Source organism: Python bivittatus, unplaced genomic scaffold, assembly GCF_059951505.1.
Source record: "Python bivittatus isolate LINGU-HERP-01145 unplaced genomic scaffold, Pbiv_v1 ctg000080_np1212, whole genome shotgun sequence".
In the NCBI taxonomy this organism is placed as follows: Eukaryota; Metazoa; Chordata; class Lepidosauria; order Squamata; family Pythonidae; genus Python; species Python bivittatus.
In genome coordinates this window covers 85,219,380-85,245,702 of record NW_028277035.1, presented here as the reverse complement: position 1 = coordinate 85,245,702, position 26,323 = coordinate 85,219,380, and the positions used below count along the sequence as shown (strand labels likewise).

Sequence of the window (26,323 nt, the reverse complement as noted above, 5' to 3'; positions counted from 1 at the left end):
TGACTTGTCAAGTGGCAAGATGTAACTGACAGGATTTGGAACCAGAGGAACCTTCCAGAATAGCTTATTAGGCAACAGTACATATGGTGTTAAACCATGACAATAAAATAATAATGCTCAGAAACAATAAATAAAACAAAGCAATGTTTCTTTAAAAAAAGAGAACTGGCAATCTGAAAGACAGTCTAGTCCTGCAGTAGTTATTATCCTTCAAATGCCGGATGATTGGGAAGATGTTAAATTGTGAAGTTATATCTCTTTTGTTCCATAATTGGGACATGGTGACTGAGAAAGCCTTATTTTTGGCCCCCTTATTGTGAGCTAAACCCAATCCTGCTCTACTGTTTATTGGCCAGGTGGCTGTTACATGAGGGAAAGAGTTGGAGTTGGAGTTGCGGAGCATTTCAACTCCATGTGGCTGGGGGTAAAAAGTCCATGAAGTAAGGCCTCCAGGATACATATAACGTACATAGTGAACTCAGCCTGAATGTCCTTTCAGCAATCTCCTTTTGGGTTTCAGTAACAGAAGAGAAATTGCACCATGTGGCTGAGCTCCAGCGTGTGGCCAAGCAGTGCTCAGTGAGTAGATTGCCAAAGGTTTTGCTCATGGTGGGTTGAAATAGGAGTCTTACCTGTCTCTGACTCTCCTGAGAATTGTTCTTCTTCTGCAGGAGGCTGCACCAGGGGTTTGCTGCAGTATTGTGCATATTGTGAACAATGAGGAGGCATTCCAGCAGCAGAAGGTGGATCTACTATGGAAATTGGTAACGCAACCACAAGCCTTCACAGCTCTCCAGGTATGGAATGTACTGTCTTCTGCGAAGGACTTCTTATTTTTTTAATTTTCTGGTGCCTTCAAATCATTATTGGCCCCTGGTGACTTCCTGGACAAGTTCCTGCAATTATCTTGGCAAAACTTTCAGAAGTGGTTTGCCCTTGCCTTCTTCCTATGACTGAGAGAGAGTGACCGGCCCAAGGTCATCCAGCTGGCTTTGTGCCTAAGGCAGGACTGGACCTCTCAGTCTCCCAGTTCCTGGCCTGTTGCCTTAACCACTACACCAAACTGGCTTTCAGGAAGGATAAACAATATACAGTACAGTCAAATTTTTCCTACTCGGTTGGATTGCCTTAAGAAAGGATGACATACTTCTTCGTGTCATCACTAAAGGCTAGCCTGTCCCATGTCTCATGCTCAGCCTCTTCCAGCAACGCTGCCCTGTGACTTTTGCTAAGCAGTCCAGGTATCTTATCTATCCCCACAACACATATTCCTATGTTGTGTTTTGGCATCCTTTTATAAAAAGTGAAAGGCAAACTGATGATGGAAAGTAAATTATGTCAGGAGTTAGCTTGTGACTAGTGGTTGGTATCTTTTATTTCTTAGAAACACCTTGTCTGTGGGCCTGTGAAAATTACCTGCCCTGCTTCTTGCATGAATGCTTTTCAGTACTACCAGTAAGTTCCCATTCTCTCTCAGATGGTTTCTGCACAATATCCTTTAATTCTGCTTATGTCAGTGGACCTCTTTTCCTTCTTGAGCAAGCTGCTGATAACACTCTTACTTGGATGCTCCAGGAAGTAAGGTGTGGCATAGCAGCTCACCAAGTGGAGAAACCTCTGTGTTACTATCACTTGATGCCACCTGATTTGTGAGAACCTGTAATGCTCTTCTTTTATAGTAAAGTCCCTGTTTTAGCTGAGAATGCTCCAAGAAATGGAAAGGCAGGTTTAGTAGTCTTGAGCCATCAGGATTGTCCTGTTGGTGGGTAGAATTCTGTCCTTTTCTCTTTATTTTGGCTAACACTGAAATTCTCAGTTACTAGAGACAGAGCTGACAAGAAAGGGCAAGAGTTAATCGGAATGCAGGACCTAAGACTTCTTCCTGAGGAAGGAATGATTTCCCATCATATCAATCTTGGGAGCCAATAATAAAAAGAGAGGATAAGAGTAAAAGAAAAAAGTCTTTCCCCTTGCCATAGATGTTCAGCATGTTAATGAAAGGAGTAGCATGTGGCTGGTCTGAGAGAACAGCCTAAGAGGCAGCGGTGGGAATATCTTGGGAAGGCTCCTGTTGGACTACAGAGCCTAGGCAATGTGGATGGCAGTGGCAGCCTTTGAGCCTGCCTGTAACAACAATGCTGAAGGCTGCTCAGAAATCTTCCCCTCCAACCTTGACAGACTAGGCCAATAGCTTGAATGCCAATGGCTTGAATGCCTACACTGGTGAGAAGGAGTAGGGGGGAGAGAGAGAGCTTGATTGGACTGCCAGAAGGGCCTGGTGGGGGTGTGCACTAGAGTTCATAAGAATGAATTAGAATTCATAGGAAAGCCAAAGGGAGGTTTCTCTCATCCCATATCTCAAAAAACATCTCAGAATGAAGGGGGCAATTCAGTATTTACAGCACATGTGCACAACAGAATATGTAGCCCAGAAGAGATTTTCTCTGCTGTGTTTTTTCCTGTTTTTTATGTCGCCAAAGAAAAGCGAAAACTGGAGAGCGACTCTGAATCTTAGGACTTGGAATAAATTTATCAGGCAGTGAAGTTTTAGGATGGAGAAGTTAGAGTCAACAGAAGAAGTCTGTTCTGGATGACTTCTTAAGTTGGTAGATTTGTCGGAGGCCTACTTACACAACTCAACTGGAAATTCCCTGCCTTTCAGTTTTGTATACGTGAGCGATTACAGAGAATTCTCTGAAGAGTAGTTCATCAAGGTAAGCAAAAAAATTAGACTCTGTTCTTAAATTGTCCACATTTAAGAACAGAGTCTAGTTTTTTGCCTACCCAGATGAACTACTCTTCAAGGAACTCTCTGTGAGAAAAGTTGGAAACATCCTCTGCCGAACATTCAGAGTCTCCAGGAACAGACTGTTGCAGTGAATCTAATCAGGAGCATGCTGGTATCACCCTCGTGGGTTCTACATCTGGGGTTGTCAGTGGCACAGATGAAAGGAAGCTGTCCTGTCCCAGGAGTGGAATCTCAAGCTTATGCTGCACTGTTAAGTCTCACGGACTGACTTCCACTGCAGACAATAACAGTGCCTGCCTCTTCCATCTCAAAAATAGATCATGGGCAGAACCTGCTTGTGCATAATAATGACAAGGAAAGCAATCTTTGCACTGCTGGCTAGTCCCAGCACACTTAGTGCAGGGAATGCCACTCAGCCAATTAGGGACCAAATGATTATAGATGACCTAGCTTAATGGGGTGGGAACTCACTTCCAAACAGATTAGAGCATGAAATGTCCTATTATGAATTGACACTGCCTATCGGCCACCTGAACAATAAGACTTGTTTGGAAAATACTATCAGACCAGGTAGTTAGGCTTAATGGTTAGCAGAAGTTGGACCAATAATCCCCCACACACACCCCCCACACCCCATTTAGGAGGAAAACTAGATTGAAAGAGTTGGTCCAGGACTGAGGTGTATTACTTTACTGTGGTTTGTTGTTACACATTGCTTTTCCATTCCCATGTGTCTTAGCAGTCATAGATTGTTATAGTAGAATATACAGTAAAGGAAGAGTTGGACCACCCTGTGATGAAGTCAGTACTTGAAGGGAGGGGAATTCCTCCACGGAACAGGAAGAAGTCTTAAGCCCTGCTTTTTAACTACTGTAGAAGAGGAGTTGACCCTTTCTTTTCCATCTCTCAGTGAACAGAAGAGTACTTCATGGTACTTGACTGTTCAAAATAGCAGCAGTGATATTGTAGGCAGTAAGCCAAACATGCAAACAAACGGGGTTCTTTAGCTGAGAGCTTACCATTTCTTGCTTGTAGACTACGACACTCCCAGATGTATGAAGCTTCAGTGCTGAAATATGGAGACCTCTCTAAAGGTAATGTTTCATCCTACTATGTATAATCATTATTTCCCTCTGATTTTACTCTGCTCCTTTTTGGAAACTTAGATGTTTCACACAGCTGAGAATAATGGTGATGAATCTTCTTGCTGGATGTCAATTTATTTTAGTGAGAACAAGGGGAAATATGTGTTGTATTATTTATTTCATTTGTTAGATTTATGTCTCAGCTTTTCTCCAGGAGCTGAGATGGTACATGCAGCAGCATTGTCCCCTGTAGTATGTCCTCATAGCAACTCTGTGAGGTAGATTGTGCTGAGAGAATTTTTTTTGACCCAAAGTCATCCAGTGTGCTTCTGTTTCAGATCTGAACTTTGGGATTTTATGCAGCAATGAAATGCTCAATAGAACACACATCACATAGAGAGTCTCTGTTAACCTATAAAGGATTCATTAATTGCTTAAGCATGACACACACGCATTTTCATACTCACTTGCCTTGCTGCATCCTGGTGAGGAGGGACCAGGGAAGGCAGGAGCATTCCATAATATTCCAACTCCATTGCATTGCGCCAGTAGAGGGTCTTTTGGTCAATCCCTGCCCAATCTTTTTATCTTTCGACAGCCACATTCTGTTAACATTCCATCATGCAGTACCTCACTTGTCCTGTTAGGTTGCTGGGTCAGATGTTACTTGCTGCATGGCAGTGAACTTTGTGCCCCAGAGTTGACTTCTCTGTCTTTTCAGCTTGCTTGATCCTACACATACGCATTCATTTCTAGAGTTAAATTTTGATCATTCTATTCTGTCTACCTCACCCAATGTTTTAGTCTTTGTAACTCTTCCATGGCTGTATGTTGTCTTGAACCTGGACCTTGTCAGTCATAATTTCAGTTTAGTTGTCTGTCCAACTGCTTATAATACTTTCTTAACGAGTCTTGTTATATTTTCCAGTCTTTACATTCAACTTCAGAAGGAAATCAAAGGCTTCTCCTTCTAGATCTTCATGGCTTCATTACTGAGGGACAAGTTCCATAGAGTTTCTTTTTTTCATTTGTGATGGAGACCTCTTTTTTGTCTGATGCACTTTTTGCAGATGACACATGGACTGAAGTAATCAGCGTATTGACATCAGCTGCTATCCGATTTGAGATGCTGAGTACAGTTCATCAGAATCAGGTAAGCAATGAAGTTCAGGCTCTGAGTAGAAATAGTAAGATTGCCTTCTGTGCAGTTGAAATGTGGAATAATTTTGGAAAACACATTATATTTAGAACGAAGAGTTCATGCTAATCCAGCATAAGGAAAGAGTGCTGTATTATAAACACAATATGTGATCACAAACAGCTATATTTGCCTAATTATATTGAATACAGAATTTGTTGGCATGGGAATGAATTATAGGATTAGTGGACTTGTTTATACATATATATTCCAGATGAACCTGAACATGAATTATGAACAAAAGGAGTGATGTCTTAGTAGCTTTTCCCATCTTAAAGTTTTCCAGATATAAATGTTTTTGTTCTCATGCTATGTAGGGGATCATGGGAAACAAAATTCATAACAACTAGGGGATCCACAGTGGGAAAGGCAGTGGTATATGGGGACAGTGATTGCTATCACAAGTTGATGAATTTGGAAAAAAACCCATAAAGAGCAAGTAATGGAATGTCACTTCTTGGCAAAGGGCAATTTTAGCAGTTATTTCAGGTTGCTGGATATGATAGACACTATAAGTCAGCCTTCTCCAACCTGGCTAGGCATTCTGGGAGTTTCAGTCCCAGCATAGTTGGGGGGCATCAGAAGGGAAAAGGCTGAATAAAAACAGCTTTTTATATAGACTGATTGGTGCCTTAATGCAGCAGAGCCTAACTAGTAGTTTGCATACTATAGGTGGGAGAGAGGGTAAGTCACTGAAACTTCAAGTCTTCCTTGGTGGGATCTACATTCTCTGATAATGTGGACTTTAGATAGAAAACATTGAGAACCATGGCTGTAGTGTTCTCTTTTAGTAACCTTGGCTTAGGTAATCTACAGGGCAAGACCATGGGATAGAGCTCAGGACTTTATTGGCAATAGGACTAGATCTTTATTTACTTCCTTCCCAGCAGAATTTATTTTTGCCCCCTCAGGTTTTCTTGGATGTGGAAGAAAGCAGCACCTCTCTGAAGGGAACCAAAAGTGGAGCCTTTGTGATGTACAATTGTGCTCGACTTGCCACACTGTTTGAAACATACCAAAGATCAGTAGAACAAGGTGAAAGTCTTTTTGGCTTGTATACAGGATACACACGTTTCTGTTGGGCTGAATTGGGCCAGAGATTGGGCTGGCCCTGAATATGGTACTGAACTTTGCTGAATTTATCTGCAGTGGCAGTTAATGGTCTCATTCTTAAGATTCATAACTTTTGGTTTTGTGTAGCTGAGGAGAATAAGGCAATGTGATCATTAGGAGATATAATCATTGTATTTTTTTCATATAGGTAGTCCTCACTTAATGACAGTAATTGGGACTGGAATTTCTGTTGCTAAGTGACACAGTCATAAAGCACGATATCACATGACAGTGCCACTTAACAATGGAAATTCCAGCATTTCCGGTTGCTATCATTAAGTGAATCACTGCAGGTCATTAAGTGAGGATGTCACGTGGTTGCCATTTGTGACTTTCTGCTAGCTTCCCCATTGACTTTGCTTGTAGGAAGTCAGCAAAGAAGGTTGCAAATGGCAATCATGTGACCATGGGATGCTGCAACATTGTAATTGCTGCATATATAATTTTTATTAAGAATTTTGATTATAATAGTAAAATGAATACAAACTGAACTTAAAGAAAAGATAATAGGAGTAAAAAGTGCAAGAAGAAAGAAAAGAAAGAGAAAAGTAAGAATATAATAAAAAGTGTGTGTGTGTGTGTATGTGTATATGTGTGCGTGTGTGTGTGTGTGTGTGTGTGTATATATATATATTATATATATAAAAGAAGTGACTTCCAACCTTCACCACAAGAAGTTTAAACAAATTTAGTGACTCTTCACCCCCCTCTAAGGTTACAAATATTTATCTCTTCATCCTATATCCCATCTCTTATCTATAAACCAATCTATAAAACATCGTCTTTTCAATCTGGTGTCAGCAGAAAGTCCATAAAGGGTTGCCAGAAGTAACAACATATGTTGTTTTAACCTTGATCAAATAAACCAAATTTATATTCCTTCTTTTTACTTCTAATAGTCTTAATCTTTAGTTCATTCAAATATTGTTGTGTGATTTTATTTCTCCTCATTTCTTCTTTGTACCATCGCACAGAGTTCTTCAAGCCTTTAACAGCCTCTTTTGTAAATCCAGTAGGAAAAAATTACCTAGGTCACTCTTTTGGTTTGTCATTTGTATTTCCCTTTTAAATTTTAAAACCTCAGCCTGTTTCTTTTGTAGATCCAGTGATACAACCTTTTCTAAGTCAGTCTCTTGGCCTGTCAGCTGTAAATCACTTTCGATACCATCTCTGTCTTGTCAGATTAGATTTGTTCTACATCTGTCATTTCTTCAATAACATCTTTTGGTCTTAATCTATGCATAGAAGCAGACATAATTACTGACGTTGTTGATATTGTAGCTAGTATCTTCTGATTCCATTCTTCAAAAGTCTCCGTCAGTATTTTAATTGTTATAATGCTTTGCAACATTTTACAGGCTTGTAAATCTTTCCTCTACCTAAAAACTTTAGTCTCCTCTAGTGTCTGGTTTTTGAAATCATGAAATTGCTTATCTTTGTTTTGTCTTGTAAAAACCAAAACAGAATCTATTTCCCATGAGAAGCTGTTTGTTCTTTATAATTAGTTCCAGAATCTTATTGTAAAAGTTTCAATATTCCAATTTTATCTGGACCCTTAGTCCGTTTATAACTTTCTAAGATCAAAATCTTATTTAGCTTTTTGCTGTTTATTTCAGATTCTTTAAATTCTTAATCTTATGATTAAAATTTTCTTTCATTCAGGATTGGAGGCAGACTCACCCGGTGTTTTCAAACTTCTCCTCTAATAGCTTAAAAGTAGTTAATGAGCAATTTCCAAAAGTGATTAGAAAGTGAGGCTTGTGAACTTAGTGTCCTTTAAAAGTCTCCACCACAGTTGTAAGTAAGATGACTAATCCTGTTATCTCCCAGTGCTCAAACCCATGGAAAACCACTGTCCTGCCGCCTCCTCACAAGGAGCAGTCGTCCAGAACACGTGTGGGCAATTTCCTGTCCTCTCCTTATCTGGAGAGGTTCCAAGGAACTGGTCTACTCACTGGTTCCTTGGTCTTTGCTGTGATTGTCGGCTCAGCTTTCACAGAGCCGTCTTCAGTTCATCATACCTCCCCCAGAAGGCACGACATCATAATTGCAAGCCAGATGCTGAGCATCCAGATCGTAATCATGTGACTGTGGGGACACTGCGACCATCATATGTACGAGGACTGGTCATAAGTACCACTCTTTCAGCACTGTCTTAAGTTTGAACGGTTGCTGAACGAGTGGTCGTTAAGCAAGAACTACCTGTCTGTTTGTTGAACAGTAAATAAATCAAATAAACAAACACATACAAGGACAGTAATTGGGTGCATGTAGCACACTAAGGCATAAGATGGTTTGTTTGGGTCTTAATTTATATAAATCCAGACCATTGTGGTTGGCTTAGTAAACCACAGATAAAGAAACAATGACTTTGCTTAGTTCGTTCTGATTGCCAGATCAGAAAATTCTTGGTGCGGAAACATGACTCCTTTGATGTCACTGTCTTTGCATTATTTCAAAAGAGTTTTGCATTAGATGTTCCAGTACATGTGTGTTCTACCATTTCTTTAAGATTTGGCTCATAGCAGAGTGAAATGCTAAAAATAATGTTATTGAATAAACATTAAGAGAATTACAAAAAAAAGATATACTAGTCAGTGTTCCTTCAGCTTGCCAACCTCCCCAAAGAAATGGCAGTGGATGAACCCCCTTAAACCAGCAGTTGTGCAGCACCTTTTCTTCCTGAGTCTTTGGGACTTCACTGAGGTTCAAAGGGTCTGGGGACTTTTTATGCTTTTCTTAAGGTATAAGGAATATAAAAAATAACACCTGGAGATGGCTTAGTGGCACATTTGATCAGTGACTTGGCCATAATTTAGACAGATGACTCAGTGCCAGGGATATTTTAAGTAAGACAGGGTCCCTAGCAGACAACACCTGGGAATGACTGATGAGATATCCTGCCAATAACTTGGGAAACAGATAACTGAGCCTCTGCCAAAGATATTTGTACATGAGATATTATTTCTAACATACTGTTACTTTCCTCCTTTTTGGAGGTGTTAGACAACTCATGTCCTCTTTATCTTAATTGTTTACAAATAGCAATATAGATATAGTGTGATTTACAATATAATGATGCAATCTGCAAAGCTTGTTAAGTAACTCTAAGTGTGCAGGTGGAGGAATTTGTAATAGAAAGCTTGCTAAGTTACACACAATTTGCAATGGCTTGTTAGAATATCTGTCTTATATATACAGAAGGAAATAGTGGATCATACTACTAGGTCCTTGGCAATCTTCTGCCATGCCAGCACAATGCATTGACTAATTTTGTTTCCAACTCTGACTAACCCTCTTATTTTCTTTGTTTTCTGTGGTGACCAATGTCTGTTATCCAACTCAGGTCTGTATCCAGTCTTTCCCCAGCCTTCTGAACTGAACTACTCCTCTCTCAGGGAAGAGGTGAGCAAAAAATTACAAAGACCCAAGTGTGGAGACCTCACTAGCATCAACTGAAGGATCCAATGGGTTGGAAATGAAAACTTCCTTTTGCTGGAATAAAAGATTGTTTCACCTAATTCTCTAATAAAAGACAGGTCCCAGTAATTTGCTTTCCACAATCAGTGTATATAGTCTAATCTTGTTATATATCGCAGTGAGCTCCTGTTGCCGAGACATGGGCAGCTGGAGTAGTCTGGTGCTTGGAGCAGGAATCCTCTTGGTTGATCATCTCCCTCCTGGAACAGCAGAAAGTTGCATATATCGAGTACCACCTCATGAAGCCCCACTCTCTTTTTCCCCATTGCTGTGGTTAGGCTGGGTGCTGAAGGAAAGATTGCTGATCCAGTACTTGGCTGGAAGCATGGGAGTGGGGAGAACAGATACTTTGGGGGGGGGGATCATGATTTCCACTTCCCCCATCCCATTCAATAGTGATCCTGATGAAACCGGGACTGATGCTTCTAGGTGCTGGGTGCAGTAGGGAAATGGCAAGTGGAAGGGATTCTGCTGGGACAAACACAAGCTTCTGCTCTTTTCCCCAGGGGGAGTGGCTCTTGTTATTCAACAGCATCCTCCCTTTCCAGGAGGTCTTGGCCCAAGTAACACAGCTCCTGCTCCCCAGCGGTGGGCTCAGAATAAGAGTCGGCACTGAAGCGGTAAGCTGAGACGCTGCTTGGCAGACTGTTATGGTTCCTTTTCCTTCCTTCACCTTGCCTGATTTTGCCCTGTGTTGGGGAATGATTTTAGCAGGCTATGCTCAACCCCAAACACTCATGTTTAGGGAGTTATTCTTCTTGCAAATAATGGACAGAGGGGTGCTACCCTTTGGGAGATGGTGGATGTTCTTAGGATGTCCTGAGATCCTAATAGGGTGGCCATTTTGTATAGACTGGGCTCAGTGGGCAAACACTTAGTAATTTAGGATCTAATTACAGGGAGGAGAGGCAGAAGATAACAGTTCAAGTCCGCTGTGTCACAACCTGGCCAGTGATCTTCCCAGAATAGACTGTAGATGTGAATTAGAAATACTTCGGGCATAATTTATTTATTTAAATTTATTGGCCGCCCAACTCCAGTGGACTTTGGCGTAGCCACTGACTAGATTTTCCACTCAGAGCAGCACTTTGGATTCAGTTTCTAAAAGATGTTTTGGAGCATGCAAGAGTGTGAGTGTAGCATCTTAAAGCAGCACCTTAAAGCACGTGTCTTTTCCCAGGACTACATAACTGTTGTTCTTCACAGCTGCTGTGAGATCTTGAGAAAGGCCAAGGCTGCTTTAATGTATATAGATAGGTGATACATTCTGACTTCTGCACACTCTGATGCACCTCTTGCAGATCAGATCCAAAGCGTCGCACAGCCCTGTTTTGTTCTGAGATCCTGAGCAAGAGTGGGGAATCTAATTTGATCCAAAGGTCAGATTGTCTTCCTTTCTACCCTTCTAGTTGATATGGCAACATGTTGAATTGTGACCTTAGCACATTCCTGAATTAGGGTTAGGGTTAGTTGTTTGCAAGAACCCTGGAATAAAGATTTGGAAAATCCTATATTCTATATCGGTGGCCAGGATCTGAAAGAATATTAAGTATGTGGAGATCAGATTAATTCAACAAAAGATTCTTTTTTCATCTATACTGAATACTCCAGTACATGTGAATGTTTAAAAAAAGGCTGGCTAATAACTTCATTGTGTTGGAAACGTAATAGATGAGGAAGCACTTAATCATATGATACAGGGTTGTCCTATTATTGCCACATTTGGTTTGATATTTGTAAATTTGTTAACAAGGTTCGCTACAGTTTAAATATGTGGATTACTTTTGAACTATATACCAAAGACCTGAAACTTATCATTATATGAAGAAGTTTTGTATTTATTGAGCATGGGAGATAGCAAATCACTGCTCAAAGTTGGAAATAGAGTGCTACTCCAGATTTACATTTTTAGATTGCAGATACATGTGTGTTTGCTTCTATAGCTCTTCCCTCAAGCCCAAATCTGTCCCCCAAACTGTCATTCTCCATATGCAAAAAAATCCTGGAATGAGCCTTTCTCCTCCTCTGCACATGACGAAAGACTTTCTTGGTGCATGAGGACAGAAATAATGATTACCTATCTCCTGGTATCCATTGAGAAAGGAACTGGAATTGGGAAGGAGACAGAAGCTCCACATAGTGGGCCATATCTATTATATAGTTTGGGGATTCTCTGCTCTTACTCTTTAGGACATTTATTTATTTATTTATTAAATTTATATGCCACCCATCTCCCCCCGAGGGTGGCTCTGAGTGGCTCACAATTAAAATCAAACATTAAAAACAGTAAAAATATAAATATCCATATTAAATTAGCTAAAAAAAATTATATAAAGAGACTTTATGTATATAATTATATAATACAATACTGCATAATTTTTACAGTAATATGAGGCACAGTTCTTGCTGTTGAAGTTCAGACGCCAGGCAGGGGAAATATATTTGCACCATTATTCTCACTTCAGAGGCTACTTTGTACAGGATAGTGATTAAATTGCTTTGCATTAGATTCCTTCTGATTCAGCCTCCAGTTAAAAAGGACCTTAGATAGCATTTTTGGAGAAACATTTAATGAACTCCTAGAGACCACCTGTCAGTGACCCACATTCTCCCAATGCATTTGCGCTAAGAGAAATGGAACTGTTTTGCTTTGTGTTATAGATTTGCAAGTTCCTGATCCAACTAAGCATGGATTTCAGTTCCTACTACAACCGAGTGCACATTCTGGGGGTAAGTGCTCTAGAAGGGATATGAGGATATGTAACGTTCAGTATGTACGTCCAAAACATACCCTTTAATGCCTCTCATTATAGCAAACAGAAAAAGAAAATGGTGGGTTTACTGTGAGCCAATAACAGACTTAAATGATTGCAAATCATTTAATTTGGATTCAGGGCTCATCTGCATATCCTGTTAACTATAGCTTGAAGACTCCCACAAACTGTTTTTAGAGGATGTGGGCTCATGACACACCTTTTGCCTCATTCCCAACCCACTATATGCAGGGAGGCTAAATTCATCTTTAGCTCTTCCGGTTTTAAAGTCGAGTTTGGAGTTTTCTCCCCGTACATGTCTTGGCATACAAATGGTCTATGATACCTCATTCACAGTCTGAGTGAAGTCAGGGGCTTGCATTTCCTCAGCATCTCTTGACTGTGGACACATCCTCTCCTTCTGGATGTTGTCCTTCGTTGGCATTTTAGTTTTAGCTGCTGGAAAAACTAGACACCTGGAGGCATCTGGCCACATAACGGGCATCTGCTCTTTGCAAAACAGCATTTAGGCACAATGTGGGCTCCTTACATAGAGTGGTATTCCAGTCTTTTGGAAGATGGCTAGACCTGTTATTGAACATGTGTACAGTGGTTTTTCAAAAGAACGATAAACCTTTATGTTAAAAGAAATTGGGGGGGGGCAAAATGCTGGTCAGTGTGATTTGGGAAAGAGATTTATTGCTGGTTTTGTCCCAAATTAGTGTATTAAATATTTTTCTTTTGCCAGAAAGGGTATTTGTATGGCCATCTGTTATTACTTCATAACTGAGGCAATCAGAGCTCAATTGTCAGGGCACTGCAAATTACAACAGCATCTTTTTTTGCTGATTCAAGGTTTGAAGGCATGCATATTAACAGGGCTGTGAGGAAGAGCCCTCCATACAGCGCGTGACAGCTGGTGGCAGCACTGGTCTTGAAAAAAATCTAAGCCGCCACAGACCTGTTAGTAACTTGGATGGGAGACCACCCAAAAATACCAGGGCTGTGGGCTAGATTTACTAAAAATGTAATATACTCAGGAAAAATAAAATAGCAACTATATAAATATAGATATTTTTACAAGCACTCTGATGAAGGTGAAGGAATTTTGAGGACAAAAGGCTTAGAGTTCTACTTGGTTCTGTCCCTTCAAAGTTATTTGCAACTAGAAGCTTTTCTTTAGGCAATGGTAAGGTTTCAGCTGCCTTTACTACTTTCCCAAGCTAATTGTTACACGTGAGTATCCTCTTCCTTTATGTGATCATGATATCAGCACCAATTTTATGGTTCAGATAGCATCAGTGTTTTCACCTCTCTGCTGCCCAGACATGGAAAGTCCCATAGCACAGAAAGTTCTTCCTACTGGTTACTAAGAATAAAATCCCCTCATTATGGCTGTGTATTGTGTGAATCCAGCTCCCTGTTTCTGGGTGGTGAAATGCATCCTCTCCAAGCACAGCCACAGGAAGAAAGGAAAGGGAGAACATGAAAGGATTTCACCCCCTTTTCTTCCCATCCCCTAACTCCACCCACAAGAAAACTGTATCTGCTCCTATCCGCACCATTTTGATGATTGTTTTTGCCTCCAACAGGAACCACGTCCCCATTTATTCAGCCAGATGTTTGCCCGGCTGCAGCTGATGAGAGCTGTGAGGGAAGTGCTCCATAGTGCTCTGGGCACCCTCCACCTAACTCCTCTTAATCAGATCTGATCAGATTGGTCTCATACCTGTGCTTGGGATTTGCATCAGCCTCCTGTGATAAAAAGGAATGGGGAACTCATTCATATGAGGGAGAATGGAGAGCGGGATGCTATGCTGTACTGAGTAATTGACAGCTACCAAGTATATCCTTGCAGAATACAGTTCATGTTTTGGTACTGGAATGAATTGCCCTGAATTGATGAAAAGAGGACACATACATTTCTTCTGAAATTATTCTGAAGTTCTTGGAGCTAATGAATTCTAGTCACGGAACAGAGAAAGAGGCAAGTATTTTGTATTACTAATTGCCTTGTTTCTGAAGCTTGTTTCGGATCGGAGTGGATGTAAAAAATAGCAAGAATTCTTGAGCCAAATGAATATAAAGCTGGTGGATGCAAATGACCATTTACTATATGTTTTTAAATTCTGTTCTAAAATTGGTAACATTTATTTTCGTACAGTAAAAACTGACACCAGCAGGCAGTAGCAGTGTGTAAATAAAATAATGCAGATACAGAGATCTGTGATTGCAACTTGGAGAGAGGAATTGCCTCTCTGTACAAGCTTGTCTGTGCTGATGTACTAATTGTATCTTAATGTCAGAAGGCGAGCAAGGTTCAAACTCATAGTATTGGTCTGTGGCTTATAAGACAAGGGAAAGAAGGTTGGGATTACTTCAGCACAGGCAGACTGCTCAGCATCGGCTGTCATGAACCATAACAATAATGGTAACACAATGAGATGTCTGCTATCCACTTTCATTCCATACTTTTTATCACAACGTGCCCATCAGATAATGGAGCTTTTTTGTGTGTTCATGCCCATCAGATAGTGCTGATGTAGTGGATATCACAGTTCTTTGTGAAAGGTGGTGAGTTCATCCTCTTTGGGGAGGTGTGGTCAATGCCAGACTCTAGTTATTGCCGCTGTTTCATCAGAGCAATGAGTGATTGGCGTTGTAGCCAATCTTGATGGTGACAATGTGGTGGCAACTTAAAGGAGAAGGCGAAATCGCAGCTGAAGTTGAGGTTGGTGATCCTGGACCCAGAGCCCCACCTTCATTCCCTGCCTTGTGCTCTGGAAGTGCCTGGACATGCCTCTGCTGCAGCCATTTTCTTTGGTGGAAGGAGATCCTTCATGCCTCCTTAGTAATTGGAGTCTTCTCTTCAAGCTTTGGGAAGAAACTGTAGGAATCTTGAGCTATCTGCTACAGATACTATAGGCCTGAAAAGAGCTTGGAAGGATGTTATCAGATTGAGAGAGCCTAATCCAGGATGAGATGCTATTATTGCCCAAAGGGCCCTCCTGGGCATGGAAGGGGCAGGCAGGAAGCATAGGAGCTTCTGGCCTCATTTTTCTTAGGCAGAAGAAAAGAGCACAATAGATGTTAGTGAATTACCTGCCAAGATAGCAGCAAATAACAAGCTGCTATGGCACTGCATATCAGAATCAGGGACTCTCTCTATAGGCTCCTCGGTGGATCTCTATCCCTGAATCTGTCTATGTGGTTGCTAGGAGTCGAAAAGACTTGATGGCACGTAATCAATCATTCAGTGGATCTCTGAGTAAGGATTGGGGGATTCAGAAATCCTGGCTGAGGTGAAGAATAACTGTCTTTGATCTGCAGGTAGACAGGTTATTATTTATGCTTTGGGTCTCTCGATGCAGATGGTCACCATATTTTCTAAGGAAGTCAAAGACAATGCCAACTTCAAGGTTCAGCAGCACTGAAAACTGCTGGACATTCCCCCCTAAGTAGAGTCACAAGACCCTCCTAATACAATACTGGAAACTTTAGCTAGGGCCAGATTTTCAGTAACAGAGCAGGTTGGGCTAGATACAAAAGGATAGGATAAGAAGTAATAGCCTCACCAAAGTCTTTTTTGTCTTGTATGGAAATTCAAGGAATAATTATTCCAATTTTGCCTTGGGAGTAAGAGAATTTGGGGAGCAATTTTATTCAAGGTTGCATTGTAGGTCCCACTTGGATATGAAAAAAAAAAGTAGAAGATATGTGTAGGGTGCAACTGCCCCTGAATGCCCACACTGAATATGGATTGTTTGATTCATATTCCCAGCCCTGCTTCTTGAGTCAGGAAAGTATCCCAAATCAGTTTCCATCCACTGAGATGCTAGGGAGGAGATGTGCAGTAGAGAGTAACTACACACACAAATGTCCTCTTCTATTAATCCTATGATTTATGAAGCTGCCAGTCAGCAGGAGTATATAAAGGTAGAAGATGCACTGATAGACAGAAACTAGTGCTAAACAACAATGGTATATTTTCTGGGTCTGTAAGCAAGCGTTTTCCCTCATCCAGCAATAAGAAATCTTCTGCAACAGAGGTCGAATCTACGGTTTCTCATCATAGCAGCATTCACATAATCATCTGCTACCTGCCCAGATTCATATGAATGAGATCCAACATGGGGATTAACCTTGAGGGGCTGAACGACAAACTGGAGGGTGGGGCCATGGCTCAGGCAGAGCAGATGGTTGCATGGAAGGATGCTCAGCAATCCTGGGATCTCCTCTGACAAGGAAAAGGTAGCAGGTGTTGCCTTAGATCAATTATAGGGTATCTGTGGATTGCCAGGGCAGACAGGGTGGGGTAAACAGATAAATATTTTGTTCTGGTCTCTCTTACACTCCTTATGAGTGCTTAGAAAAGGCAGCCAGAAGCCAAGCTTGTTTGCAAAAAACAAAGGGTATATTCTTAAATTACAATAATTTAAGCTAGCATGGTAGCTGTCAAGGTGTTGAACTAGGGCTGGGAGACATCCAGGTTTATGGGTGGGCTCATTGGATGATTCTGAGTCCAACCTATGTCACAGGGTGGTAGTTGTGAGACAAACTGGAGGAAATGCTATATATACATCTCCTTGGAGGAAAAGATGCCATATATAAATCCATCAGACAAATGAATTTATCTGTTTGAGGCAGAGGAACTGTCAGCAGTGAGCATTATCCTTCTTAGCACCTGAGACACAAACCCTCTAAAATGGGTTATGGAATTAGGATAACAATGCCTTTCACCTTGACTGCTACAAATGATGTTATGAGCAGAATTCCTTTGACGCCTGCTGTTGTCCTCCTTTGTCTTCTGAATTTCAGTGGAATAAAGCCGTTTCAGATCCCATCTTTTATTTCTCTACCTTGCACGTCCAGCCCCCAGGAAAGGACCTCCAACCCCTGACCACATATCGCACCACGATAGCTGTGTCCTTCGGTTTCCCAACACTCCAGAGCGGCCACATCAGCCACGTGGCAGAATTTGCTCCACAGAAAAGACAAACTGTCCTCACAGAGGCTCCAGAGCGTCAAGCGTTGGTCCACTGACACAGAAAGGAGGAAGTTCAGGTGGAGGAGCCTCACTCCTGTCACTTGAGCTGCGTGAGCACAAAGTCGTGATACTTTTCTGACCGCTTGGATGCCGGTCCTGGCTGTGGTCTCCTGGCCCACAGGGCTTTCAGCCTTCACATCAATAACATGGACAGAGATGGACCCGTCATCACTGCCACTGACCACTACAAAGCGTCTGTCAGCTGTTTCCTGGATATGGAGACTGTTCACACCACAGCTGTGAGCCTGAATGGTCAGGACTGGGGGTTCCAGGGCTGGAAAACAACAGAGGTGCTGGTTATATTTCTGCAGATAATTTATTGCTGGCTGCCTTGGGCAGTTTTTTAAATGGAAAGGTGGGGTAGTACTACAAGAAACAGTAGGTACACTGAAAGGGTCCAAGATTGGAGAGGAACACTTGAACAAAACCCAAATGCTCACTTGAACCCTCAGGTGAACAGAAACTTCAGCTAAGAGACTTTACAAGAAAGGGGGTACACTTGCTTTTTTAGGATGCATCAACAGCACAGCCAATACCTACCTAGAGGTTTCATCTGTGTGTTTCCTGCCTTTACTGTCACTGCAATATGGCTGAGGGCAGTAGTAACATCCCAAAATGCAATGCTCCCATCAGTGGCCGCACTGCCCATAAAGTGTCTCCTATAAAAGAAAGAGGTATTCCTAAAGTTAGCTCTCGGAATCCTCCAGCCTGATTCTCTGTTCCAAACTTCATGCAAGCTTCTCCTGGCCAAGGGGGATGGCACTCTCAAACACCCGTGAGACATGCAGTTGCTCTGCCCTTCTTACCTTCTCCCACTAGCAGTCTTACAGGTAAATGCCTCAACCTTCAGGACACAGTGCTGATGGTGAAAGGATTCTGCCACAAGACACAACTTCTGGGCATTCTCAAGTAGCAGGAAGAGTCTACAGAGACATGTAAGGAGACAGTCAAGAGGGAAACGCACTTAAATGGGCAGAGCTCACATTCTCTGCATGGCATCTCTTGATATGCTCATATAACGCTGCTCTATGAGCTGCATTGGCTCCCAATTCAAGGTGGTCACCACCTATAAAGCCCTACATGGCATGGACCAGGCTATTTGTGGGACCACCTGTCTCCCATTGTTTCTGCCTGCCCTACCATGTCTGTCAAGAAGGGCATGCTCCAGATCCCTTCCATCGAACAATGCCATCCTCTTGGACGCTGGAGTCGTGCCTTCTCTGTGGCTGTGCCTGCCTGTGGAACAGCATCCCCCAGAGATCCAGATGACCCTGTTTCTGTTAACTTTTTGTAAGGCTCTGAAAATCTGGCAGTTCCTCCAGGCTTTTGGGACAGGTAATTAGATGAACTCCATTGATGATGTGGTTTTGTTTTGGGTGTTATTGTTTACCTGGAGTGTCATGCGTTTGTACTGTTTCTATGGTTTTAATCTTTGTACACTGCCCAGAGTCACTGCTGTGAGATGGGCTGGTCTATAAGTTGTTTAAATACATACATACATAAATACTTAAGCCTGTTCCTTGCTCGAATATGGAGGAGATGCTTCATAAGAGTAACCAGCAGTTGCCCCCCATTTTGTTCTTCTTGCCCTGCCTTCCCCATCAGTCATTCCAGCCATCCTAATCCCCAATAAGAGGAGCAGAATTTATTTTCCTTACCGGACGGATCCATCACTACAAGCAGCAGCTAGGAAGTGTAAGGGACCGGGCAGTTCTGGATCTTCTGTCCTAGCCAGCGCCACCATAGACATGTACCTGGAACATATGAATCAGTCACTTCTTCTGGGGGTTTCCGTTTGCTGGTTGCTCTGTAATTCAGAGCAGTAGAAGCAGGCATGTACAAGCTAGAAAGTGGCATGCTGCTTGCTATCATTCTCTTCACTGTACACATGTCTTATTCTAATCACAGTATACCAGAATGGGAAGAAAAGTCTGTTCTAGTGGTCTAGACGAGTGTTTCTCCACCTCAGCCATTTTAAGATGTGTCAACTTCGACTCCCAGAATTCTCCAGCCAGCATGCTGGGTGGGGAATTCTGGGAGTGAGTCCACATATCTTAACGTTGCTGAGGTTGAGAAGTAGTGGTCTAGACTAAGTAAAGTGGAGCCTCGATACTGCTTCATAAGTCCCTGAAGAGAGACAAAAAGTGGTACAGGGTGTGAAAGCCTCTGTCACCTGGTCATCCCATCAGCTTGCTCAAGCACCTTTCCAGTGCTTATGTTGGTAAGGCAATCCCATGCAAGTTTCCTGCTTTCTTCACGGAATTCAGTGATGCTTCTTTCCAGAAAAATGGGCAAAATCAAGGCATGTACAGAGTTCTGTGGTACGTATCACTGCTTCCACAGGTAATACAGGAATATTCTAAGATTTAGGTGCTTGAGGAGGAGAGAGCTTTAATGTTCAGACATTTTGATAAACAATCATATAATGATCCTTTTCATACCCTTTCAATCCATTTTTAAGATTACTTGTGAAAGACTAATGGTTCTCCTAATGCTCACTACTTTCGTGTGTGTGTGTGTGTGTGTGTGTGTGTATTCTGCAGATTCCTCCCCCTCCGCAACTTTGCAGAATGTTGCTGACAATTCAAGTAACCACATTTTTGGGTGTGCAAAGTTTTAGACAAACCACAAGTATTATTAGCCAAAGCAAGTTGAAAACCTCACAGCCTTTTTGATGTTTTGATGCAACTCCTGGAGCCTCAATATTTTTTGTTGCTTGGTGGTGGTGAAGTTTGTATAGATTAGCTGGCTATTATTACAGGCTATAACTGATTTGTGAAAGAAAGAAACTGAATGGGCATGAAAATTACCCTTGGGGGCAATTAGAAATGGATACTACTGAACTCACGTACACATATGTTGAAGGATCACAAGGGGAATCAGCAGCCTAGACTCAAAGCTAAATAGGGTTTTATATTTTGTATATGGGATCAGTCATATCACCCGTGCAGGTTGTCCTAATGGGACAGTTATGGGAAAAGACCATTATTTCTACCTGGTTTCTGGATCCATCTTTAGGAGTTTGTGCTTATTCTTCTTGTGGTCCCAGTGCTCATCTAGGCGATGCGATGCCACATGAACCAGCTGACAGGCTACGCTGCTGCTGGAATCATGCTTAGGGCTGAACATTAATCGATAACACTCGATCTGGGCTCGTCCCCCGGCTGAAAAAAGCATAGTGGAGATCCTTCCCATCTCAGGTTGAGTAACACCGTTCCGGACCACAGTCAGAGCCCTTACACTGGAGATATGGTCACCAATAGCAGTGAGCTGGGTCACCGTGTGAGTTTGCACATTAAAAGCGAGAATGTTCACTGTATTGTCCTCACTTCCTGTAGCAAAAATGCTCACCCTCTCTCGCCCAAATGTTTTCAGGGTACCAATGTGACACACACATGTCAACCCCCTGCCATGGAGAGCTGCTTTCAGGATTCGATGCTCACTGGAGGCTTCTTTACTTTGGTACAACCAAATTTCCCCAGATTTGACATAAGCAAAGGCCTCTATGGAAAGGCAATGGGCATAGCTCCAGGAGCGGTGGCCACCTCCACAGGGAATGAAGAGGAGCATCTCGCTGCTGCTAACACTCCAAACTACAAAGTGAGTAGCATGGAAGCCTAGCACCCACAGGCTTCCATTAGGGCCAAAGCGTAGATCTTCCAGCCATTCCAAGTCTTTCCATGGCTTCTGCTTCCTCAGCACATGGAGCTGCTGATCCTGCACTTGCAGCTGGCGGTAGCAGCTGTCTCTCCCTGTGCTGTAAATAAAGTCACTGTGGCAGGTTATGGAGGTCACACCAAGCTTCCCATGAAGCCCGAATAGCAGAGAAACAGGCCTCTCGGCCTGGGGCTCTTCATTTCCGATAGGGAAGGTAACTCCAGGTAAGTTACAGATGAACCCTGAAGCAGAACTGCCAAGTTCGTCTCCCGCTCGTGCTTTCTCCAGTCCCAGAGTTGGCTTGCATGCAAACATCATGAGAGAGCCCCTGCGGTCACCGCAAAGCAGAAATTCTCCCTGGGGCAGGAAAGCAGTGCAGGTGTGCCATCGCTGCTTGCAGACTGGCAGGAGGAAACATTGCTTTACCACCACAGTGGTTCCCCCAAGTGGATGCCAAGAGACCTCCAGCCACAGCAGAGCCCCAGCTGGGCCAGATGCAAAGAGACTGCAAGTATTGGGATCCTGTTTTGGAGCTGTGGCCCAAGTCAAATTGTGCACTTTCCCTTCATACAGGTTTAACTCCTTGCTGTGTGTGGGACTGCTGACTGGAAAGACTTTCACTTGCCCCGACAAATTGCCCATGGCACACAGAATACCCCCGTTGGCAAGCTTGGACGCTTCTAAGAGACTGTAGGACTGATAAGCAGCATCTTCCAGGAGCAACGTCCAAGCTTCAGAAGCCAAGTCACAGGAATAGACAACCCCAGCATCAGTCATTACCAAGAGATGATTTACACCCACCAGTTTTACCACCCTGGGGGATCCTTTTTTTGCAGGAAAAGGAAACTTCAGCTGCCAGAATTTATTCCCACTGGTGCTTCTTTCCTTGAGGCACCAGTGTCTAATGCCGGAATCAGCTCCTCCTGTGAACACCCAGCCTCGCCCCTCATGCACAGCCACTGCCCGCAGCCCTTGGCCCTTGTGTCCTTTGAAGCTGTGGACAACCTTGCCTTGGTAGTTCCACACGAGACAAGTGGAATCCTCTCCAATGCTGATGATGTAGTCCCGTAGCAGTCTTACTGACCAGACTCTGGACTGGTGCCCATAGCACACGAGCAAGCATGGGACCAGAGCAGGTGGCTTTCTGAGGTCACAGACACTCCAAAGCCGCACACTCCTGTCATCAGAGGCAGAGGCCAGGATGCCTCTGCTCTCCAAGAAGCAAATGCTGAAGATGACACCGCTGTGCCCGCTGATCCTGCTGCGGGGCTTTATCCTTCCTATGTCATCTGTCTGGTCAGCTGCACACCAGACCACCAACTGATGAAAGACTGTGCCAGCCACCAAAACCAATGTCTCCCAGTGGCTCCCTACCAAGTGGGCAGAATAGAGGATACATTTCTCTTGGCAGTGCACTTCTTGGAGGATCCTCTGGCCAACACAGTCATACAGTGCCACTGAATTGTGTCCCAAGGCCACAGCCACACTGCTGGGCATCTCAGCCCTGCCCTCCAGCCACTGCAGGTCCCAGATCCAGTCATGCAGCTCACAGAAAGGAAAAACTTCACTGAGTTTCACTGTGCTGTCCTGGAAGCTGAGTTTTACAACCACAAAGCTTTTGCCTCCAAAGATAGCCAGGGTTGAAGGTTTGTTAGCTCCAGGACTCAATTTCTGCTGCTCCTTAATACCATGGACATTATAGTTCTGAAGGACCTGCCTGGAGCATCTTGCTGATGGGCTGGCACCCGGCTCCAGGATATAGATGGCTATGTTGGGTCCTTCTCCTGAAGGAAGATGGATACCAGAATATCAAGTCAGCATATTTCATATGGAATCAAAACACCAGACACTTTTCCCAGAATTGCCCACCCCCATATATACGGTAATACAAAACCTCCACTTCACCCCAGATACACTCTTCTGCAGTGCTTGCTCCTAATTTATCAAGGGCAAATAGGGTACAGTTTCCAATGCAGTCTTGAGTTCTTCTACCCTGTAATCATCCTTATGTGAATGAAATTATATTATCCTATTTGATTTCCAAATTCCTATGATCTCCACAAACATATTTCATAGACAGTAGTCTTATTGATCCTGAGTAGGATTCCTAATTGTTCCCCTTTTGCTTTTGGCTTCCAACGCAGGCTATTATATATTCTGTCACCTCCCCCTCGGGTTCACTCTTGGTTTAGCTTAGAAGAAATCTGTCTCTGAAAAATCCTACAGTGAAATGGTTATTAACCTTCAATTAGCAAGACTATGGCCTCATATTTGGCCCATCTGACAATGTCCCTTACCCCCACCAAATGGGGAAAAGGGGGGATTCTAGTCTCTCACCTTAGAAAAAGTAAGATATTCACCTGCTATAAGATGATCTCCCACAATCTCCAGAGCTGTAATAGGAGCCAACAGTAGTTCTGTTTCCATGACTCCACAAGGATGGGAGGTGAAAACCCCTCTGGAATCTCTCCCTTGTTGATAAGGATTTGCAGACATCTGAGGAAGGAGGAAAAACCTTTAAGCCATCCTGTAGATCTGCATCAGCTCAGACAGGTAACTACAGGAATAAGCTACCTTTTGATGTACAACACAGGAATCATGAAGAGCTAAGGAAGACCCTCCAAGCAGAATCAACATGTTTGGTTAAATGGTTAAATTGATCCACAACACTAAATATGGTGATTGGCTGTAGAACTGGATCTAGGCTGAGAGTTGAATTCACACACACACACACACATACACCCGTTCTAAAGCTAACAAACTTTCCAGTATACTGCAGATTAATATGAGCCCATTGCATCAAAGGACTTATATAAGTTCATTCAGTGGTGGTACATTTGAAAGGAGGTTCCCAAGTAAGTTCTGGATAGTCATTCAAGATTCCAGAGAAATCTTTTTTTAAAAAAATTGAAAATACTTTTTGAAAAGGGTCTCAAAAAACAAAGTCTATGAAGGAGTATTAGTCAACATGTAGGGAAGAAAAAAATAAATTATAAAGTCAGATAGGCCTGACATGCAAAAACTACAGGCTTTGTTAATTACATTAAGGAAATCAATATAAAATACTTACAGTATTTACAACGTAGTGGCTATTCTGACTTAGGTGTTGCAGTCAAGAGTCAGTCTGCTGAAAAGAAAGAGGACCTACATATGCCTATGGGGAGTTAGAAAAGCCTATTTCCAAGAATCAAACCAGAATTTTCCCTTGAGGCACAAATGACCATGCTCAAACTATTATATTTTAGAGACACAATGTGCAGACCCGGCTCTCTTGAGAAGTCCATGACGCAAGGGGAGTTGGAGGATGACCACCAGCAGCAAGGTGGACGGACTCAATTACATTACAACAGCAAGGAGTCCACCACTGGGAGACCTGAAAGTTGAAGACGGATCATCTGGGGGAGAACTGCTCTTCGGGGTTGCTGAGAGTTGAGGACGACTCGATGGGACTTAATCGAGAACGCAAGACAGACATGCATTCTAAAGCAGAAACGGGGAGCCCGCAGCTTCCTAGAATCTGGTTGTCCCCAAGTCCTGGCTCTGCTGACCACGGCTGATGGAGTCAGGATAAACTCCTGCTGTAACACGTGGCACATACCCCTCGGCCCCACTCCACTGGATATGGTTCCGAAGCATTTATTTTACAGGACGTAGGTTTGAGCACGTTTCGCCTTCATCGCCGGGGCGCAGGCAGGCCGGGCTGAAGAGGGGCCTGTTAAAGGCAAAACCGGAACGTGCGGAAACGCTTCTCCTTTGACTGGGAAGGGAAGAGCATGGAAAGCAGAGGAAGAAACACATCAGCGGACAAGGAAAGGAAGGAACGCAGCGGAGCCTTCGCGCAGCAACCTCGCGCGCAAGAAGCCAGTCCCCTTACCTCGCATCCACGCGCCGCTACTGATTGGGTGTGCCTCGGGAGGCCTGTTCCCGGTTGGCTTTCGCCGAGGGACGCCATTGGCCAGTGGTTGCCAAGGTGGTTCCTGTCTGGGTGAGATTCGATGGTGGGGGGGCGGGGTAGGAACATTTTCTTAAAGGCGCAGCGAGGAGGATATCGGCCCGCTGGGAGGCGGGATTGGCGGCCGCAGCCAAGTGTTCCGGAACGTAACGAAGCAGCTGGAATTAGAGATCGAAGCGTGGTTTGGCGCTAGCGGGAGGACGGAGAGTGGCCCAAAAGGGACGCACGGGAAGAGCGAGTGCGCCGCTTCACGGGAGTCATCGCGGTCTTTGGAACCAGAGGCAGCTTCCACCCGGTTCACCGTGAGCCGTCGAGAGGAGCGACCCTTCCCTTGGCTTCAGTGCGAAGCTAGAAAGAGAGCAGGAATTCTGAGTCATTTGCCGTGTTTCTCAATTTTGGCAAACTTTAAGATGTGTGGACTTCAACTCCCAGGTATCCCCAGCCAGCAGGGCTGGCTGGGGAATTCTGGGAGTTGGAGTCCACGCATCTTAAAAGTTTGCCAAAATTGAGAAACACTGTTAGCAGCGTCCCTTTGGGCTGCCTTGGGGCAGAGCTCTTACCTCGGTCCCACCATGCCGGCTATAACTAGGGTTACCGTAACCGGGCAGCCGAAATCCAGACGAAGGCAGCAATGAGCTTTTAAAAAACAAAAAAACAAAAATAATAACAACAACCCTTTGCCGCCGTCCATGCCCATCTGGATGTTGATAGCCCGATTTGCCTGGTGGGGAAACGGCCTGCGGGGAGGTGGGCAGAGCCCGGGCTCTGCTGCCGGGAGGGAAGGGCGCTCGCTCTGGAGGGTCCTGCCCACAGAACAGGCTCTGCCGTTCCCCCCGCCGCCGCAGCAGCGCTCGGCTCAGCTTCTGCCTTCGCCGGCCCAAGGAGGCCGCCGGTCTCTTCTCCGCCCTGGCTCAGCTGCCGGGGTCCTTTGAGCAGCAGAGCCACGGCAACCGGGCTCAGTCGCCCCCGTTGCAGCAACCTTCGTTCTGAGCAGCCCGCGGCCCTGAGCCTTCCCATCAAGCCGGGCTGCGGGCAAGTAGTGCTCTCCAACCCGGCGCCCTCCGGATACGTTGCCCTCTCACGTTCCCCAGTCAGAACAGCCGTGCTAGCTAGCCCAGCGGAGCGGAGCCCCAAGGCCCCATATATCTGGAAAGCACCACGTGGGGGAAGATCCCAGAGAGGACGGGTACGCAGCGGGAAGCAGCAGTTGCCCCTGCCTGCGACCACCCCCTGCCGATCCGATCCTCCTTGCGGGTCTCCCGCTGGGAAAGGGCGAACGAGCCAGAGGA

At 43.9% G+C, this 26,323-nt stretch overlaps 2 protein-coding genes across 9 annotated transcripts in view; one reads left to right on the top strand and one right to left on the bottom strand.

Moving 5' to 3' along the window:
• DALRD3 (DALR anticodon binding domain containing 3) overlaps positions 1-17,385 on the top strand; it is a 25,616-nt gene extending 8,231 nt beyond the window's left edge. Inside the window, exons 4-14 of one of the 4 annotated variants that reach the window (XR_015795011.1) lie at positions 521-579; positions 672-797; positions 1,385-1,455; positions 3,785-3,843; positions 4,905-4,987; positions 5,944-6,067; positions 9,492-9,550; positions 10,132-10,245; positions 12,287-12,355; positions 13,971-14,365; positions 17,251-17,385. Coding sequence is in view for 1 of the 4 variants with exons in the window: in XM_088134473.1 (XP_087990599.1) it covers positions 521-579; positions 672-797; positions 1,385-1,455; positions 3,785-3,843; positions 4,905-4,987; positions 5,944-6,067; positions 9,492-9,550; positions 10,132-10,245; positions 12,287-12,355; positions 13,971-14,090 (884 nt within the window). In the remaining 3 variants the exon portion in view is untranslated. Of the gene's footprint in view, positions 1-520; positions 580-671; positions 798-1,384; positions 1,456-3,784; positions 3,844-4,904; positions 4,988-5,943; positions 6,068-9,491; positions 9,551-10,131; positions 10,246-10,926; positions 11,005-12,286; positions 12,356-13,970; positions 14,885-17,196 lie in introns of those variants that run through there. The other 3 variants (XR_015795010.1, XR_015795012.1, XM_088134473.1) reach the window with 3 other exon arrangements.
• Positions 16,991-26,323, bottom strand: WDR6 (WD repeat domain 6). 5 transcript variants are annotated; one of them, XM_088134470.1, is made up of 8 exons: positions 24,957-25,258; positions 24,153-24,839; positions 23,443-23,578; positions 20,421-22,866; positions 19,084-19,179; positions 18,232-18,348; positions 17,966-18,084; positions 16,991-17,699 (listed from the first exon to the last, which is right to left on the bottom strand). In XM_088134470.1, exons 3-8 carry the CDS (start codon positions 23,576-23,578, stop codon positions 17,212-17,214), a joined length of 3,402 nt encoding a protein of 1,133 aa, XP_087990596.1. In that variant the 5' UTR covers positions 24,153-24,839; positions 24,957-25,258; the 3' UTR covers positions 16,991-17,211. The 5 variants fall into 5 exon arrangements, with proteins under 5 accessions (XP_087990596.1, XP_087990597.1, XP_007443605.3 ...); XM_088134471.1 differs by having other exon boundaries at positions 23,443-24,209; positions 24,957-25,259; XM_007443543.4 differs by lacking the exon at positions 24,153-24,839 and having other exon boundaries at positions 24,957-25,259.